The 20,138-nt window shown below is 49.8% G+C and overlaps 1 protein-coding gene across 1 annotated transcript in view; it reads right to left on the bottom strand.

The window, feature by feature from the left end:
• Positions 1 to 20,138, bottom strand: part of LOC144676067 (uncharacterized) — a gene marked incomplete at its 3' end in the record, with an annotated part of 75,846 nt that overhangs the window by 16,126 nt on the left and 39,582 nt on the right. The window contains exons 5-13 of the mRNA XM_078536580.1: positions 16,553 to 16,675; positions 15,413 to 15,646; positions 14,131 to 14,286; positions 11,739 to 11,924; positions 10,594 to 10,707; positions 9,184 to 9,297; positions 8,051 to 8,284; positions 7,183 to 7,293; positions 638 to 830 (exon numbers count right to left, since the gene is read on the bottom strand). Coding sequence (XP_078392706.1) covers positions 638 to 830; positions 7,183 to 7,293; positions 8,051 to 8,284; positions 9,184 to 9,297; positions 10,594 to 10,707; positions 11,739 to 11,924; positions 14,131 to 14,286; positions 15,413 to 15,646; positions 16,553 to 16,675 — 1,465 coding nt within the window. The remainder of the gene's footprint in view (positions 1 to 637; positions 831 to 7,182; positions 7,294 to 8,050; positions 8,285 to 9,183; positions 9,298 to 10,593; positions 10,708 to 11,738; positions 11,925 to 14,130; positions 14,287 to 15,412; positions 15,647 to 16,552; positions 16,676 to 20,138) is intronic.

Below are 20,138 nucleotides of genomic sequence, written 5' to 3'. Positions count from 1 at the left end.
TCCATCTACATTGACCCCATCAAACACTCCCAGGACAGGTACAGCACAGGGTTAGATACAGAGTAAAGCTCCATCTACACTGTCCCCATCAAACACTCCCAGGACAGGTACAGCACGGGGTTAGATACAGAGTAAAGCTCCATCTACACTGACCCCATCAAACACTCCCAGGACAGGTACAGCACGGGGTTAGATACAGAGTAAAGCTCCCTCTACACTGACCCCATCAAACACTCCTAGGACAGGTACAGCACAGGGTTAGATACAGAGTAAAGCTCCATCTACACTGACCCCATCAAACACTCCCAGGACAGGTACAGCATGGGGTTAGATACAGAGTAAAGCTCCCTCTACACTGACCCCATCAAACACTCCTAGGACAGGTACAGCACAGGGTTAGATACAGAGTAAAGCTCCATCTACACTGACCCCATCAAACACTCCCAGGACAGGTACAGCACGGGGTTAGATACAGAGTAAAGCTCCCTCTACACTGTCCCCATCAAACACTCCCAGGACAGGTACAGCACGGGGTTAGATACAGAGTAAAGCTCCCTTTCATTTCTCCCTCACTATACTCCTCTAATCAGCCCCTCCTCTCCCCTGCATAGAAATCAAGCGATGGAGTGACACACACCCGTTGAGGTTGTCTTTACACTCTCCATGAATACAGGGGTTGCTGTTACACTCGTTCACTTCGGAGAAACACACCAAGTCGTGATAACCCTCAGGACAGATACACGTGAAGCTGTTGATGTCGTCTTTGCATGTACCTCCATTGTGACAGGGATTTGATGCACACTCATCGATGTTAATGTTACACATGGGACCTGAAACAGACAGGCACAATATGAATATTAATCGGGATATTTGTGAGGAATTGAATATTAATAAAGATTGTCTAAGTAATTTTGTGGATATTAACGAGGACAGTGTGTCAAAATATGAATAATAATAAGTACAGTGATGAAATGCAAATAATACCAAGGCCAATGGTGATTATGTGAATATTACTAAGGTTATAACGGTAAAACTCAGAATGTTAACTTGAGTATCATATACACATGAATATTAGTGAAGATTTGACGGTACATTTTTGAATGTTAATAGGGGCATTGTGGTAAAATCACAAATATTAATAAGGCAATGTGGTGGCCAATAAATGAGTTCGGGCCTGGCCCCAGGCCTCATCCAGTGACCCTTCATTGTGACATCGGAGCAGCTTTAACTGTGCTGCCTCCACAGTCGATAGCAACTCAATAATGAGTTTCGAGCTCGGAATGATGTTGAGCTCCTATTGCATCGTCATTGCCTCTCTGTTCACTTCTTTGGGCAGGAGTCTTCTCCCCGCCCAATGGAAGTTTCAAAGAAGGGTCATATAGACTCGAAACATTAACTCTGTTTCTTTCTCCACAGAGGCTGCCAGACCTGCTGAGCTTTTCCAGCATTTTCTGTTTATATTTCAGATTTCCAGCATCCGCAGTATTTTTCTTTTATTTTAGCCACTCGACACCTACTGATTGGACTAACAAATAACAAGAGGCACTCAAGCAATGTACCAACCAGCTAAGTGTTTATCACATGTACCTCAGTGAGAGTCAGTGTGTGTGGGGCCCGTACCCCAGTGAGAGTCAGTGTGTGTGGGACCCGTATCCCAGTGAGAGTCAGTGTGTGTGGGACCCGTACCCCAGTGAGAGTCAGTGTGTGTGGGACCCGTATCCCAGTGAGAGTCAGTGTGTGTGGGACCCGTACCCCAGTGAGAGTCAGTGTGTGTGGGACCCGTACCCCAGTGAGAGTCAGTGTGTGTGGGACCCGTATCCCAGTGAGAATCAGTGTGTGTGGGACCCGTACCCCAGTGAGAGTCAGTGTGTGTGGGACCCGTACCCCAGTGAGAGTCAGTGTGTGTGGGACCCGTACCCCAGTGAGAGTCAGTGTGTGTGGGACCCGTACCCCAGTGAGAGTCAGTGTGTGTGGGACCCGTATCCCAGTGAGAATCAGTGTGTGTGGGACCCGTACCCCAGTGAGAGTCAGTGTGTGTGGGACCCGTACCCCAGTGAGTCAGTGTGTGTGGGACCCGTACCCCAGTGAGAGTCAGTGTGTGTGGGACCCGTACCCCAGTGAGAGTCAGTGCCCTAGGAGGCGAGATGGGAAATTGGAGAGGAAGAGAGATTATTTTGGCTGTTGAGTCACATCATCAGTCAGTCAGTTCTGTAACCTCTCAGCTCTTCAAATTAAACTTCAAAAGCTTGCTGTGTGATGTGCTCTGAAACGAGTTCCTTCAGCATTAATTCCACCCCCCCCCCACCGACCCACCATCCCAGAAACAAAAAGACAACAGGGCCGCGGCCTCGATTTTCTCAGGTTACACGATTGTTTCTCGCTCCACCTGCCCCAGATCTTTGAAAGCAGCAGCTCAATCCTGTAACCCAAGACGCCAGATGGGCTGTCATAATGGGCCTTTTATCTGGGAGCCTTCCTCCCTCCTTGGAGGCAGCTGTACCCGTTCCTGAGGCCCGGTTGGGCCAGGAGCGGCCTGCGATTCAGGTGCAGTGCGGTGATGAGGAGAGACTCCCTGAATCTCTCCACACACACACAGAGAGAGAGAGAGAGAGAGAGAGAGGGAGCAGTCAGGCCAGGGAAAGGAACACGATACCCCTGAGAATTGGTACGGGCCTGTCTGACTGCTGACAGTCGGCCCTTTCACTCAGGCTCCATTTACCTGTTCCCATTGACTGGGCTCAGGCAGAGGTACTGTTGCTCTGGCAACGCAAGCTCCACTTTTTCACTGTGCCTTTTGGCCTGCTAAGATTCTAACTTTAAACGGGGTTGAAATACAATTTGAGTAGGATGGGAGGGCAGGCATTAGGGGCCTTTAAGACCGAAACATGTCCCCCCACCCACCTCCCCTGGTATTTGGCCGTCATAGTCAAACTGACCCAGAGAGAAGCAGCTTTTTATCCCCCCCCCCCACCTCCACCAATGGGATTGGGGACTCCAAATCAAAACGAGGACGGAGGGGGGTGGGGGGGGATGGGAGTGAGAGGAGAGAGGGCATGAGGAGAAGGTGGAAGGGGAGGGGGTTGTGGGGAGGCGAGGGATAACGAGAGGGGAGGGAGGGCGATAGGGGAAAGGGCGGGAGAATGGGATAGCGGGGAATTAAGATTGAGCGGGAAAGCAGGACAAGAGGAGGAGGAGGAGGGATCAGGGCCTTAGGAGCGAGGGGAGATCTCCCAGGCGGACAGTGGGAGGCTGGGCGGCGAGCGTGAGCTGGTTAGGTCTGTCAAGAGCGGGAACAGAAAGAAAAGAAAATCTCTTTTAACAAAAGTGTAAATTTGTCATGGATTAACTTTCACAAGAAGCTGATGAAAGTCACATGGAAAAGTATCAGAGTGGGCAGGGAGTCCGAGCTCAAATCGATCCAGTTACCCTGAGGAGGTGGATGAGGCAGGGTGGGTGGGCATCTTTCAGGGTTGGTGCGGCTGGGGAGGAACATTAGCAACAACTTGCATTTACATAGCACCTTTAACGTAATGAAACGTTCCAAGGTGCTTCACAGGAGCATTATAAAACAAAGTGTGACATCAAGTCACCTAAGGAGACATTAGGACATGTTTCACCATGTGGTCGGGGTCTAGATGGGGGTTTTGGGGATTGCCTGTTCTCCCAAAATATGCTGCTCGAGTCTGTAGTTTCTCAAAACCCTGACTCTTTATTTCCAGCGGGGATTTATACTTCAGGCCTTTGCAGGAGGCTGGAGCTTCTCCTCCTTCCAGATCTCACTTACTTCTCAGTCATGTGATCTGACATCATTATTACATCAGCATCATGTATGCTTCTGATGTTAACCCTTTACTCTACATCTCCCCCCAAGTCTTTATCCCCACCATATTCACATCCTCCGGCATCTCCCTCCAAAGTCTCAGACTTCACCGGGTTCGTCTCTGAGGTGTCTTGACCAATTTCCCTGACCTCATTCTGATCTGCTTTCGAGGTCGAGGGTATTCCGTTCTCTCCCTTCGGTCAGTGTGTACTCTCCTCCTGGGTGACTGTACAGCTTGCAGTCAGGCTCTCTTCTTCTTGCTCATGATCTGTGCGGTAAGTCCAAGCTTCCATTGGCCTTCTCTCCAGGGATGTTAAGGCGCTGTGGTTTCTCCTGATGATATCCTGGTCTGCCTCAATCCTGTACGATCTCGGCTGTGGAGCTTTTCTGTTGGTCTCAGGACCGTACTCCGTCCCCGGACTTCAGCACTGGCAGCTCACACGCTCTGTGCCTGTGAGGTTCCGAGCCTCGTTGTTTCTCTGTTCTTCTTCACACTGTTTACCCTCTCGTGGTGGTTCGCGGTGAGATTGGGTTTGAGTTCCCATTCTAGAGATGGAATCTGGGTTCGTAATCTCCTGCCCGTTCCCAACTCTGATGGTGAGAAACCATTTTGTCGTGGTGAGTTTCGATAACTCAGAAGAGCCAGAGTAAGGCCTTTGGTTTTCTTCAATAAACCTTTGACAAATTCGTACCCCTCCCTCAGCTGCTCCATTCTCTCGAGGGAAGCGGGGTGAACGAGTTACATGAATGAAGCCATATTCATTTGCGAAATTGTGGAATAGCTCATTAGCAAATTACGGCCCATTGTCGGACATTACAATGTCCAGGGTGCCATGTTTTCGTTTTTGGTATTTTTATTCATTCACGGGATGTGGGCTTCGCTGGCTGGGCCAGCATTTATTGCCCATCCCTAGTTGCCCTTGAGAAGGTGGTGGTGAGCTGCCTTCTCGAACTGCTGCAGTCCATGTGGTGTAGGTACACCCACAGTGCTGTTAGGGAGGGAGTTCCAGGAGTTTGACCCAGCATAAATTCTCTTGAGGGGTTGGATGATTGCTCCTGGTGTGATACTGTGCAATCTGTTCAAACCACGGTGAGCGGTGATCAATGACAATAATGAAGGCTTTCCCCCGAAATTCACTTCCACAGCCTTGATGGAAAAGCAGAGGGTAATAGTGGCTCTTTTTGCTGTTGGCTGTTTATGACGCAAGTTAGACGGTTAGAAATTATTTCTTCCATCGAGCGAGTAATGCCTGGTTAGCAGGCTGATCGCTGTGCATGATGTTTTGTTATTCCTAGATGACCTTGGCGAAGTCTTTGAAGAATCTCAAGCTGGAGTGTTCTCGGGATGACTATTCTCTCATTGCTGAAAAAAGGGACATGTCGAAGCTTCTCTTCTTGCACTCATCAGGACACCACAAGAATACCAATATCGTGGGAAGTCCAACCATTTACACTGTATGTGAAGAGAGTGCTGATTGGTTGGCAAGTGGACTCTGATTGGTAGAGGCATTGCCATGGAGAATGCACCAGTGAGTCTGACTGACAGTTAACTGCCAAGCATTGTTTGAAATTTAAACTAGGCAGCTTGATCCTGATTGGTCAAGGCATTGCCCTAAGCGAATGGCTGCCACTTATTTTGTTTAGATGAAACAGGTGCAATGCGTGTACATGTTCTTTCTGTCTGCAAAGAACAGGGCCCTGTGTATTAATATATGTAGCTTCCAGTACATGCAAATGCACCACACTGAGCCCAGCTGCCAGTCTTAAATTGGTTGTCAGCGAAATTCTTAGCACATTGTGGATTAGAGTCATAATCATAGGGTTATATAGCACAGAAACAGGCCCTTTGGTCCATCGTGTCTGTGCCGGCCATCAAGCACCTAGCTATTCTAATCCCATTGTCCAGCACTTGGCCCACAGCCCTGTATGCTACGGAGTTTCAAGTGCTCATCTAAATACTTCTTAAATGTTGTGAGGGTTCCTGCCTCTACCACCCCCTCAGGCAGTGTGTTCCAGATTCCAACCACCCTCTGGGTGAAAAAGGTTTTCCTCAAATCCCCTCTAAACCTCCTGCACCTTATCTTAAATCTATGCCCCTGGTTATTGAGACCTCCACTAAGGGGAAAAGTTTCTTCCTATCTACCCTATCTATGCCCCTCACGATTTTGTATAGCTCTATTATTTAGCAAATGTTGTCCAGTTGCAGAATCACAGCTAATGTTGGACACTGTGTTTTGAGTTTTGCAAGTGTGGGCTGGTTGGGTTTGGCCTGTATCCTGCCCGTTGCGAACAGCAGCTGGGACATGCTGTCTGATACAATCCGCCAGTCTTTGAGACATCCAGCCTACATACCTAGCATCACACTGGCACTGAAATTCATATACCACATTACTCATTTGTGAGATAGGCAGAACGCCTTTTTGGCTTGACGGCAGCTTCCTGTTAGTGGGCATCCTTCCAGACAATACTCTCGGACTTGGAGACATTTGGACCTCTACACGAGGCTGGAACTTCTCCTCATTCCAGATCTCGCTTACTCTCAGTCATGTGATCTGACATCATTATTACACCAGCATCAATTATGGTTCTGATGTTAACCCTTTACTCTACAGGACAGGTGATCAAAAACTTGGTGAAAGATGTAGATTTTAAGGAGAATCTTAAAGATGGAAAGCGAGAGGGGGAAAGGGATAGAGAGCGATAGAGAGCAAGAAAGAGAGAGAGACAGAGAGAGAGAGAGAGAGACAGAGGCAAAGAGAGACAGAGCGAGAAAGACAGAGGGACAGAGTGAGAGAGAGACAGAGAGACAGAGAGAGAGAGGCAGAGGGACAGAGAGAGACAGAAAGAGAGAGGCAGAGGGACAGAGAGAGAGAGAGACAGAGAGACAGAGGGACCGAGAGAGACAGAGAGAGAGAGACAGAGAGGTTTAGGGAGGGAATTCCAGAGACAGCTGAAGGCGCGGCTGCCAGTGGTGAGATGATAAAGATCCGGGGATGGTCAGAATCGGAGCAGGACAGAGATCTCAGAGGGTTATGGGTCTGGAGGAGGTTATGGAGATAGGGAGGGGTGAGGCCATGGAGGGATTTGAAAATAAAGAACAACAAGTTTAAAATCAAGGCTATGCCTAACTGAGAGGCAGTGTAGGTCAGCGAGCACAGGGATGGTGGTGTGAGCTAGGATACAAGCAGCAGAACTTTGGATGACCTCAAGTTTAGGGAGGACTGACTGTGGGAGACCAGCTAGGAGCGTGTTGTAATAGTCAGGTGTGGAGGGAACGAAGGCGTGGATAAGGATTTCAGCAGCAGATGAGCTGAGACAGAGGCAGGACAGGCAATGTTACTGGGTTAAGGAGCAAGTCTTACCTGTGTATCCAATCTCACAGACACAGTCATAACTGTTAATCTGATCAATGCAGTTGCCGTATTCACAGGGATTACTGGCACAATCATCCAAGTTTGTTTCACAGTTTACACCTGTGGGAAAAATAATATTTCCAGCGATTAAAAATTAAAAACTCGAACCTCGAGCACCACGACGAATAAATATGATTAGAAGTAGCTTTTAACGGAAAGTTAAAAGATGTACATTTATGTAGCACCTATCACCACCTCAGAACACCCTAAAACTCTCTTCCAGCCAATCTGACGCTTTGTGAAGTGTAGTCACTGTCATAATGTAGGAATTCCAGAGACAGCTGAAGACGCGGCTGCCAGTGGTGAGACGATAAAGATCCAGGGGATGGTCAGAATCGGAGCAGGACAGAGATCTCTGAGGGTCACGGGTCAGGAGGAGGTGATGGAGATAGGGAGGGGTGAGGCCATGGAGGGATTTGAAAACAAGGACAAGTTTAAAATCAAGGCTATGCCTAACCGAGAGGCAGTGTGGGTCAGCAAGCACAGGGGTGGTGGTGTGAGCTAGGATACAAGCAGCAGAACTTTGGATGACAAGCGGCAGCCAATTTGTGCACAGCAAGATCCCACAGCAACAATGTGATAGTAATTAAATCATCTGATTTTTAAAATGTGTTTGCTGAGTTTAGGGGTTAATATTTTCCCAGGACACGAGGGAGAACAAGGGGTAAGCAGAGGGGGCGGTGAGGGGAAAGGTTCAGAAAAGAAGGAGGTGTGGGGTGAGGGGAAATGGATGTGATAAAAATTGAGGGTGAGGAAGAGGATGAGGCAGGGAGTGAGGAAACGGGTGAGGAAAGGGGGAGAAGGGAGCAATCGGTACCTATGGTTCCTGTGAGACAGGCACAGGCGTAGCCATTTATTTTGTCCTGGCAACTCCCTCCGTTCTGACATGGTTGGCTCTGACACTCGTTGATGTTAATGTCACACACACGGCCTGTATAACCAGGGCTACAGACACAGATAAAGGTCGCAATGGCATCCTTGCATTCCCCATAGTGACAAGGGTCCTGCTCGCACTCATTGATGTCCATCTCACAGAGAGTCCCAGTAAAACCTACAGAAAAAAACATTCACCACAAAATCAGCAAAAATCAGACGGCAGGAAATATCGATGAAAGCTAGACATGGGGTGGTGGGGAGAGACAGAAAGAGAGGGGGGGAAAGTGAGGGAGGAGAGAGGGGAGAGAGATGGAGAGAGAGAGATGGAGAAAGAGGGGGAGAAAGAGGGGGACAGAGAGGGGGGAGAGAGAGGGAAAGAGAGGGAGGGGATAGGGAGGAGAGAGGAAAAGCAAGAGGGAGAGAAAGCGGGAGTCGGGGGAGAGAGAGAAAGGGAGAGAGAGAGAGGGAGAGAGACAGAGGAAGTGGGAGAGAGGGAGGGGATAGGGACGAGAGAGGAAAAGCAAGAGGGAGAGAAAGCAGGATACGGGGGAGAGAGAGAAAGGGAGAGAGAGAGAGGGGGACGGAGAGAGAATGGGAGAAATAGAGAGGGAGAGAGACAGAGGAAGTGAGAGAGAGGGAGGGAGGGAGAGAGAGGGAGGGAGGGAGAGGGACAGAGTGTTAAACGGAGAGAAGGAGGGAGAGAGGGAGATTCTCTCTCTCTCACACACACACAATGATGGCCTATTGACGAATGAGTTTCCAAACTCTGGTGAACAGGGTGTCACTGCGAGAATAACAAACACCTTCCTAAATCAGAAAGATTGTTATTAAACTGAAGGATCGAATGAAGAGTGGAGGAGCTGAGAGGGTCCGACACTGAACATGGAAACAGAAGGAACCTGAAGGGTTGGTGATGTGGTGAAGCTGGGATTGGGATGTGAAAATCCAGGAAGAGTGTCAGTGGAGAGGGGGGGTCAAAGAGAGGGCAAGGAAGAGAAGAGGATGAGCTGGAGCGAGGGAAGGAGAGCAGGGGATTGAGAGAGCAGAGCGAGTGGCAGGAAGAGCAGCACTGACCTTTCAGACATTCGCAGTGATATTTATTGGGCCCGTCCACACAGCGTGCTGCGTTCTGGCAGGGAGTGCTCGCACACTCATCCACATCAATCTGACACAAATTCCCATTGAATCCTGAGGAGTTAAACAGACCGAGTGGTCAGCAGAGAGTGGACAGGAGCCTGCGATCCAACTGGAGGATTAATGAGAGACAGGCCAATGGGTGGTGGGGGTGGGGGGAGGAGAGGTGATGGGTTGTTGGGGTGGGGCAGTTGGTTGTAGAGGGAGAGGTTGGGGGAAGGGAGTGTCACAATATAGGCCAGTAAAGGGGATTAGTCTGTGTGTGTGTGTGTGTGTGTGTGTGTGTTGTGGGCGGTGGGTTCCTATGGTTACTGAGCATTCTGACAACCAGAAAACCGCAAAGCTCCTGTCACAGACTCCATTCGAAACCCTCACTTTATTCTTGAACACACACATTTCTTCATCAAACAAATGGCCCCCTCTCCCAGTCAGATTCAGTGTGTGTGGGACCCGTACCCCAGTGAGGGTCAGTGTGTGTAGGACCCGTACCCCAGTGAGAGTCAGTGTGTGTGGGACCTGTACCCCAGTGAGAGTCAGTGTGTGTGGGACCCGTACCCCAGTGAGAGTCAGTGTGTGTGGGACCCGTATCCCAGTGAGAGTCAGTGTGTGTGGGACCCGTACCCCAGTGAGAGTCAGTGTGTGTGGGACCCGTACCCCAGTGAGAGTCAGTGTGTGTGGGACCCATACCCCAGTGAGAGTCAGTGTGTGTGGGACCCGTACCCCAGTGAGAGTCAGTGTGTGTGGGACCCGTACCCCAGTGAGAGTCAGTGTGTGTGGGACCCGTACCCCAGTGAGAGTCAGTGTGTGTGGGACCCGTACCCCAGTGAGAGTCAGTGTGTGTGGGACCCGTACCCCAGTGAGAGTCAGTGTGTGTAGGACCCGTACCCCAGTGAGAGTCAGTGTGTGTGGAACCCGTACCCAAGTGAGAGGCAGTGTCTTTGTTAGGTGTGGGCATGTGTGGAACTGGATGGGAAAACCCATGTTAAGAATGAAGTGTAAATAAGTTGCACCCAAACCGATAAACGATGGAAAGTCCGAGCGCCGAGTGCCACCATAATAATTATCTCCAGAGGCTCCAATTCTTGGCACTGCCAGACGCGCTCTGACATTTTATTAGCGAAATGAACGGAGTTGATTTTTTTTTTAATGTTAATTTCACTCTCCTGGACTTCAGTTGCTGTGAGAACAATCATTCTGGCAACAGACAGATTATCCCAGAGGCTGAAGGATAGGAGTGAATGTAGGCCACATCTTGGTAAATAAAGCCTGCCCGCAGGCCGGGATTAATAAGCAGCCAAGCTCAGAGTACCCAGGCAAAAGGGTGAAGATTTATTGAACACTGGCACCTACCTGAGGGGCATTCGCACTCAAACTTATTGATTTTGTCGACGCAGTTGCCCTTGTTTAAGCATGGATTACTGGCACACTCATCAATATCAATTTCACAGAAGATTCCCTCATATCCTGCAATTTTAAAACACACAGAATTAACCGTTTCTATCAGTATAGGGGACTAGGATGTTTTTCACACTGAGGCTAGTGGAAAGCTGAAGGTCTCTCCATCAAAAAGCTGCTAACGCTGGGCGTTCATTTGGAGATTTCAGGGTTCATTGGATTGATTTTAGTTGGCTGATATTTTGGGGTCAGGGACGATGAGAGGAAAAATCTCTCCTGACCTGCAAGTGAAGAATTTGTCGGGGAGCTCGGAACTCGCAATTCACCCTTTTACGTCCCAGAAGCAACAACAACACACACAAAAAAAAAATCGCTTTTCATCACATCTGTAGGAACAGGAGGAGGCCATTCTGCCCCTCGATTAGATCGTGGCTGATCTGCATCTCAACCTCACCTTCCTGCCTTGGGCCTGTGACCCTTAATCCCCTCACCCAGCAAAAAAAAAAATCCATCAATCTCATTCTTGAATCGATCGTTCCCTCGGCATCAGGGTCTTTTCAGGGAAGATCGTTCCGGATTCCCGCTCCCCTGTGTGTGAGGAAGTGCTTCCTGACATCACCCCACAACGGCCTGGCTCTCGTTTTAAGGTTCTGCCCCCTTTGACCTGGATTCCCCCACAACAGAGGAAATAGTTTCTCTCTATCGGCCCTATTGAATCCTTTAACCGTCTTAAACATCTTGGTCTGATTACCCATTAATTTTGTAAACTCAAGGAAATACAACCCCAATCTGTGCAACCTGTAACTAGTGTAGCTCTGAGCTGTAGAAGAGAGCATGTCAGTGTCAACCACAATTGATGTGGGACTGGAGTCAGGTAAAGGGCGTTCTCTAGTGTGTCTATGTCATCCTGAAGTCTGTTACTATTCTCCTTACTGTCTGTTACATTTTTGAATGCAATAAGTATCAGAAAGGGCAATGCTGCGAATACTGACCCCTAACCCCACCTGTATATTAACACTAGTCTGAGAAAAACAACCTTTCACCCTACTCTCTGCTCCCAGTCCATGTGTCACTCTAATCCCATCGCCCTCAGGACCTACCGGACATGCAAATGCACTGAAACTTCCCAATCAGGTCAAGGCAGGTAGCGTCATTCTGGCAGGGGCTGGACATACACTCGTTAATGTCCAGTTCACATCGAGGGCCGTGGTAGCCTGGCTGGCAGAGACACTCGAAGGAGCCGAGGGTATTGATGCACTTCCCAGAATGTTCACAGGGGTTGGAACCTGCGGGTGATAGAGAACTTTCAAGTGATGAAAACAGGCAAACAGACCACACACAGAGACCCTCCCTCAGTACATACTCCCCTCCACACACACAGACCCTCCCTCAATACATACTCCCCTCCACACACACAGAGACCCTCCCTCAGTACACACTCTCCTCCACACACACAGAGACCCTCCCTCAATACACATTCCCCTCTACACACAGAGACCCTCCCTCAGTACACACTCCCCTCCACACACACAGAGACCCTCCCTCTATACACACTCCCCTACACACACACAGAGACCCCCCCTCAATACACACTCCCCTACACACACACGGAGACCCCCCCTCAATACATACTCCCCTACACACACACGGAGACCCTCCCTCAATACACACTCCCCTACACACACATAGAGACCCTCCCTCAGTACACACTCCCCTCCACACACACAGAGACCCTCCCTCAATACATACTCCCCTACACACACACGGAGACCCCCCCTCAATACACACTCCCCTCCACACACATAGAGACCCTCCCTCAATACACATTCCCCTCTACACACAGAGACCCTCCCTCAGTACACATTCCCCTCTACACACAGAGACCCTCCCTCAGTACACACTCCCCTCCACACACACAGAGACCCTCCCTCAATACATACTCCCCTACACACACACGGAGACCCCCCCTCAATACACACTCCCCTCCACACACACAGAGACCCTCCCTCAATACACATTCCCCTCTACACACAGAGACCCTCCCTCAGTACACACTCCCCTCCACACACACAGAGACCCTCCCTCAATACATACTCCCCTACACACACATGGAGACCCCCCCTCAATACACACTCCCCTACACACACATAGAGACCCTCCCTCAGTACACTCTCCTCTCCACACACACACAGAGACCCTCCCTCAATACACACTCCCCTCCACACACACAGACCCTCCCTCAATACACACTCCCCTCCATACTCACAGAGACCCTCCCTCTATACACACTCCCCTACACACACAGAGACCCTCCCTCTATACACACTCCCCTCCGCACACACGGAGACCCTCCCTCAATACACATTCCCCTCCACACACACAGAGACCCTCCCTCTATACACATTCCCCTCCACACAGTGGACCCTCCCTTAGTACTGACCCTCTGACAGTGCAGCACGCCCTCAGTACTGACCCTCCCACAGTGCTGCATTCCCTCAGTACTGGCCCTCTAACAGTGTAGCACTCTCTCAGTACTGACCCTCCAACAGTGCAGCGCTCCCTCAGTACTGACCCTCGGACAGTGTAGCACTCCCTCAGTACTGACCCTCTGAGAGTGTAGCGCTCCCTCAGTACTGACCCTCCGACAGTGCAGCACTCCCTCAATACTGACCGTACGACAGTGCAGCACTCCCTCAGTACTGACCCTCCGACAGTGCAGCACTCCCTCAGTACTGACCGTACAACAGTGCAGCACTTCCTCAGTACTGACCGTACAACAGTGCAGCACTCCCTCAGTACTGACCGTACAACAGTGCGGCACTCCCTCAGTGCTGACCGTACGACAGTGCGGCACTCTCTCAGTGCTGACCGTACGACAGTGCAGCGCTCGCTCAGTACTGACCGTACGACAGTGCAGCGCTCTCTCAGTACTGACCGTACGACAGTGCAGCACTCCCTCAGTACTGACCGTACAACAGTGCAGTGCTCCCTCAGTACTGACCGTACAACAGTGCAGTGCTCCCTCAGTACTGACCGTACAACAGTGCAGCACTCCCTCAGTACTGACCGTATGACAGTGCAGCACTCACCCAGTACTGACCGTACAACAGTGCAGCACTCCCTCAGTACTGACCGTATGACAGTGCAGCACTCCCTCAGTACTGACCGTATGACAGTGCAGCACTCCCTCAGTACTGACCCTCCAACAGTGCAGCACTCCCTCAGTACTGACCCTCTGACAGTGCAGCACTCCCTCAGTACTGACCGTATGACAGTGCAGCACTCCCTCAGTACTGACCGTACGACAGTGCAGCACTCTCTCAGTGCTGCACTGGGAGCGTCAACCTGGATTACATGACCCAGGGCTCTGGACTGAACCGTCTGACTCGGAGGTGAGAGGTTGTGTTACCCAATGTCCCCAGGGAGTTGGCAACAAGAGGAAAATAAACAAAACAGACGATGGCGCGGAGAAGTTACAAGTTCCCGTGTTACCTAGAGAGCATTCATCGTCATCCTGCTTGCAGGCAGCCCCTGAGAATCCCACTGGACAGGTGCAGATGGCCTTGCCATTGACAGGATTCGTGCTGCAGTTTGCCTCCTCATGGCAGGGGTTACTGATACACGCATCGTCAAGGTGACAGAGCAGCCCTGCATAACAAAAACAAGGCAGAGGATCAATAGAGAGAAAATACCTCACACAGAGAGACCATTCAGCCCTTCCAGCCTGCTAGGTTTTATCCCCCCACTTGAATCCCTGCACCCACCCTGTTCTCTAACTGTCATTTCCAACAACGACCTACGTAACCAATTCTCAAATGTTGGCATTACATCGAATGTTACAACACAGAAACACTCTTATTACACCTCAGTCTGGTCTCCACCACAAGTGAAAACATCTCCTCTACATCCGCTCTCTCAAAATCTTTCTTAATTTAAAGACCTCGATCAGGTCACCTCTCAGCCTTCTCTTTTCTAGAGAAAAGAGCCCCAGCCTGTTCAGTCTTTCCTGACAGTTGTAACCTCTCAGCTCTGGTATCATCCTTGTCAATCTATTTTGGATCTTCTCCAGTGCCTCTGTATTGTTTGTATAATATAGAGACCAGACCTGGATGCCGTGCTCCAAGTGTGGTCTAAGCAAGGTTCTACACAAGTTTAATCGAACTTCTCTGCTTTAAATTCCATCCCTCTAGAAATGAACCCCCTTTTTATGACCTTATTAACCTGTGTTGCTATTTTTAGTGATTTGTGTACCTGTACCCCCAGATCCCTCTGACCCTTTACCCCGTTTAAACTCATAATTTCCAAGGAATATGTGTAATTATTCCTTATTTTTCCATCAAAATACAATTCTGCACACTTATAGATAATGTAAAAGGTTAGTGGTTTTGTAAGGTCAGAGATGACAAAAGATCAGAGATGGCATAAGGTCAGAGGTGGCGTAAGGTCAGAGGTGGCATAAGGTCAGAGGTGGTGTAAGGTCAGAGGTGGTGTAAGGTCAGAGGTGGTGTAAGGTCAGTGGTGTTGAAAGGTCAGAGGTGGTGTAAAGCCAGAGGTGGTGTAAGGTCAGTGGTGTTGAAAGGTCAGAGGTGGTGTAAAGCCAGAGGTGGTGTAAGGTCAGTGGTGTTGAAAGGTCAGAGGTGGTGTAAAGCCAGAGATGGTGTAAGGTCAGTGGTGTTGAAAGGTCAGAGGCAGTGAAAGATCTTTGGCGGCAAAAGGTCAGAGGCAGTGAAAGGTCAGAGGTGGTGACCTTATGGGTTCCACACCCCATTCTTACCTGTCCTGCCATGAGGACACTCGCAGTAGAAGGAGGCAACACGGTCATGGCATGTGGCCCCACTGTAGCAGGCCGCGATAGCGCAGTCATCGATGTTCTCGCTGCAATCATCGCCGGTCCACCCATTGACACAGACGCAGTTATAGCCACCGTTAGTGTTATGGCAGGTCCCTCCGTTCTGACAGGCATTGGGCTGCAGCTGACACTCATCTACATCCTCAGTACAGAACTGACCTGTGGGGAGAGGACAGAACCAACTTCTTAAACAATCATTTACCTTCCACTAAACTCCCTCCTTTGTTGCTCACAACTGAGTGAGTATCTTCACCATCTAAACAGTGGGAGGCTGGGGAGACGGTACAAACCCCTGCAGCCTCCCCTGGGCTCAGGAAGGGGCAGAGCAATTGGATTCCAGCCCAGGTTTCGGCAGGTTTCCTGTTCCCGATCACTGCCAGTGACCCCACCTCCACACGGTGTGGGCTTCAGATGAGAACTGTGATGGCTTCCATGGGCGACTATCTCATTGCAGTTCCTGAACTTGCACTGAGGATCTCTTGCGAGGGGAAAAGGCCTGAGGCTGAAAGGTTGTAAAGATGGGTCATCATGAAAAACGAGAGGGCTCCTGCCCTCAGACCACCCCCCACCCTGCCATTTGACTTGGGTAAGGGGGAAGGTTTCAACAACAATTGCATTTATATAGCACTTCTAAAGTGGTAAGATATCCCAAGTGATATCCCATCACTTCACAGGAACATATATCAAACAAAATGTAACCACAGGTGACCAAAAGCTTGGTCAAGAAAGACGGTTTGGAAACATTTTAAATGAGAAGATGGAGAGAGAAAGACGGGGAGGTTTAGGGAGGGAATTCCAGAGCTTGGGGCCCAGGCAGCTGAAGGCACGGCCGCCATTGGTAAAGCGATGGAAATCAGCGATGGTCAAGAGGCCAGAATTAGAGCAGCGCAGACAGTCTCCCTCAGAGGACATTAACTAATGAGGGGGTCCTTGTCCAGAGAAGACCCTTTTGTCGGAGAGCACGCATCGTTTCTCTCGGACAAAGGTAGGAGACTTCGATCGGGGAGACTGTGGAGCAGTAACCGCGGCGATGACCCAGGTGGGTTGATCTATCGGAGTCTTTACCTGTCCATTCCGGGGGACACTGGCAGTTGTAGGTGTTCACACCGTCCACACACAACCCTCCGTTCTGACAGTGATGGTCAACACAATCGTCGACATTCACCTCACAGTGCTGACCAGAAAACCCTGTCAGAAAGAGAAAACCATCACTCAGCAGCACTCGGTTACACACCATGCATCAAACTCCAGCTCCTCACTGGGTCAAATCATGGCTTTCCTGGATTAAATTGGCGCTAAATTGAATTTGCAACACTGAAACAGGCCATATGGACTAATTGGTCCACACAAGGCCCTCCCACTTATCTTCTTATCAAACCCTGCCCTGTATATCCTTCTACTCCTTTCTCCCTCATGTGTTTATCCAGCTTCCCCCTTAAATGTATCTATAATATTCACCTCAGCCACTCCCTGTGGTGGTGAATTCCACATTCTCACCATTCCCTGGGTGAAGAAGTTTCTCCTGAATTTCCAATTGGATTTATCAGTGACTACGAATATTGATTGTCTCTAGTTTTGCGTAAGAACATAAATCGGAGCAGGAGTAGGTCATTCAGCCCCTTGAACCAGCTTCACCATTGATCAAGGCTAATCTTTTATTCCAACTTCACTTTCCCACCCAGTCTCCATTTCCCTTAATCCCCCTCAGTGCTCAAACACCTACCAATTTCGGTCTTGAACATGCACGAGGATTGAGCTTCCACAACCCTCTGGGGTAGAGAATTCCAAAGATTCACCTCCCTCTCAGTGAAGTAATTTCTCCTCTGCTCAGTCCTAAATGTTCGACCCCTTATTCTGAGACTGTGCCCCTGTGTTCTAGACCCCCCTCCCCGCCCAGCCAGGGCAAACAATCTCTCAGCATCTGCCCTGTCAAGGAAACCTGCCGCCCTTACCCAGACAGGCCTGTGTGTGGCTCCAGTCCCATCACCGTTAACCTTGATCTGAAGTGGCCTAGCCTAACAAGCCATTCAGTCATCCGGCTAACAAAAGTGACCTTGCCAACAATGCACATATCCCATTAATGAATTCATAAAAGGGCTTGCATGAGGGAATATGCAGATTCATGTTCTGTAAATATGTCTCGATTTAAATTGACCTTTCTCTCCCAGAGACCGACTCACTCGCAGCATATTTACAGAAGTTTCCGGTTTTATTTGTGTGTGTGTGTATTTAAAGTTAGAATCGGACAGAGCCAGGAACAAGGTAAGGAAGCTGGGTACAGCTGATTATACAGCTGGTTCCTACAGGTCTCCCAAAGAAGGCTTCACTTGTTCCACTAGGCCGCTCCATGCCTAGTGACTGTGTGAAAGATTCCAGAGCCATCTCCACCTCAGATACACTCTGGGTTTCTTCAGAACAGACAGATTAAATATTAAAAATCGAGAGATTTAAAACAAAACTTAATTTAAGCTTGTAGGGGAATAATAATTTGGGTCTGTTACTAACAGGAAACTGTTATCCACAGAGCTCAGAAACAGGAAGTTAAATTGTCAAAGCTCAAACTTCCTGTGATTTATATATTTAACCTTTGATTGAAATGTTCAAACACCTTCCTCGCTGTGGGTTGGTATAACTCAGCTCTGTCCCTCAGCTCCCGTCCATCTCTCTCTCTCTCTCTCTCAATCGGAGTCCACCTGGCCCCTGCCTGACTATCCCCCCGCCCCCATAGGCAATCACTTTTGAGATCATATCTCCTTCTCGTTCTAGGAGGAGGCCATTCAGCCCATCAAGCCTGCTACAGACAAACACCAGGCTTGTTCTGCCATTTGATCGCCGTTGACCTGCACCTTAACTTTACCCACCCTGGTTCTATATACTCACCCAACAAAAATCTATCGAAATTTTCAGTTAGCCCACAACACCCCCCCCTCACCGCACCCCCAACCCCCCCACCAACCTCAACAGCTTTTGTGGGGAGAGTGATTTCCTTTCCCAGATTTCCCTGTGTGTGAGGGAGTGCTTCTTGACATCAGCCCTGGAACGGCTTGACTCTCGTTTTAAGGTTCCGCCCCCTTGTTCTGGATTTCCACTCCCCCCCCCCCGCCCCCGGCTACCCACCGAAACCAGGGGAAATAGTTTCTCTCTGTCGACCCCATCAAATCACTGAATCTTCTTAAACAGATTTCTCTCTGTCCAGTATTATCCCCCCCCCCCCTCCCACTGGCTTTGAACATCAACCCCCCGTAAAATGTTTCAATAAAACTGTTATCTCAGAAGGACGGATTTCCTTCAATTCTAATTCGGCAAAGCTAGCCAACAACAACAAAAACTTTGATTTACATAGCGCCTTTAAAGCAATAAAAATGTCCCAAGGTGCTTCACACAGCGGTGTTATCAAACAAAATTTGACACGCGGGGCATAATGAGATATGAGGGCAAAAGCTTGCTTGTTTTAAGGAGTGCCTTAAAGGAGGAGAGAGGTGGAGAAGTTCAGGGAAGGAATTTCAAAGCTTAAGACCCAGGCAGCTAAAGGCATGGCCCCCAATGGTGGAATGATTAAAATCCGGGCGGGGGGGGGTGGGGGGATGTTCAGGAGGCCGGAATTAGAGGAGCGCAGAGATCTCGGAGGGATGCGGGGCTGGAGGAGATTCCAGGGATCGGGAGGGGGTGGGGATTTGAAAACAGGGATGAGAGTTTTGCTGGAGCGGGTGCCAGTGTAGGTCAGTGGGCACAGGGGGTGACGGATGAACAGGGCTTGGTGTAAGTTTCGGATGGGTTGAAGCTGAGCGAGTTGGAGCTGGCCCAGGGAGCGTTGGGATAGTCGGAGGCTGGAAGAAACGAAAGTACGGCCGAGGTGAGTAGGGGCACAGGCCAGCCAACTCCAACAAGCCTCAGTCAGGGAGGTTTCTAGTTGACCTTTGTCACTCAGTGTCAGAGTGGAGGTAGGGAATGTTTTTTTTTTACAGAGCACCTATTACTTGAAGGAACAGTGGGAGCAGATTCAATAATAAATTTCAAACGGAAAGAAAATAAGTACTTGAAAAAGTGAAATTTGCCTGGGCTACGGGGAGAAAGACTGGGCGGTGGGGGGCGGTGGGTGGAACTACTTGGATCGCTCTTTCAAAGAGTCAGCACAGGAATGATGGGCTGAATGGCCTCCCTCCCTGCTCGATGGGAAATTAAGAGAAGAGGATTTTATATTAAATGCAAGTGCCTCTTTATGACGAATTTTGTGGGTTTGGGCGGATAAACAAGAGAGTTTATCAAAACTTGAGGCTGGAAAATAAACAAGACAGGTTCCCTTTGCTGAGCAGCTGCTGTTCCCACAGCGAGAAACGTTTGTGACTGAATCTCCCTGTCCCATTGCCACACTGGTCAACGTTTCACACTGTCTGAACCCGTAACCATGGTGAGGGGGGGGTGGGACAGATGGGGGGAGGGGGAAGGTGGGTGAGCGGGTGGGGGGGGGCGGGGAGGATGGTTGGAAGGCGTGGGAGGATTGTGGGGACAGTGGGAGAGGGATGGGGAGAGGGTTGGGGGGAGAGGGAAGGTGGGGGGGAGGGTACCCAGCTCAGACGGCAGCTGGAGACGGGACAGGAGGCAGCTGCCCAGATGTTTCCTCTGAGATTAGCAGCTTCAGTCACCGAGCACT

The sequence above is a fragment of the Cetorhinus maximus genome, unplaced genomic scaffold (genome assembly GCF_964194155.1).
Source record: "Cetorhinus maximus unplaced genomic scaffold, sCetMax3.hap1.1 HAP1_SCAFFOLD_1334, whole genome shotgun sequence".
In the NCBI taxonomy this organism is placed as follows: domain Eukaryota; kingdom Metazoa; phylum Chordata; class Chondrichthyes; order Lamniformes; family Cetorhinidae; genus Cetorhinus; species Cetorhinus maximus.
The sequence above is the reverse complement of the archived record's forward strand: the minus strand, read 5'-3'. Positions and strand labels throughout refer to the sequence as shown.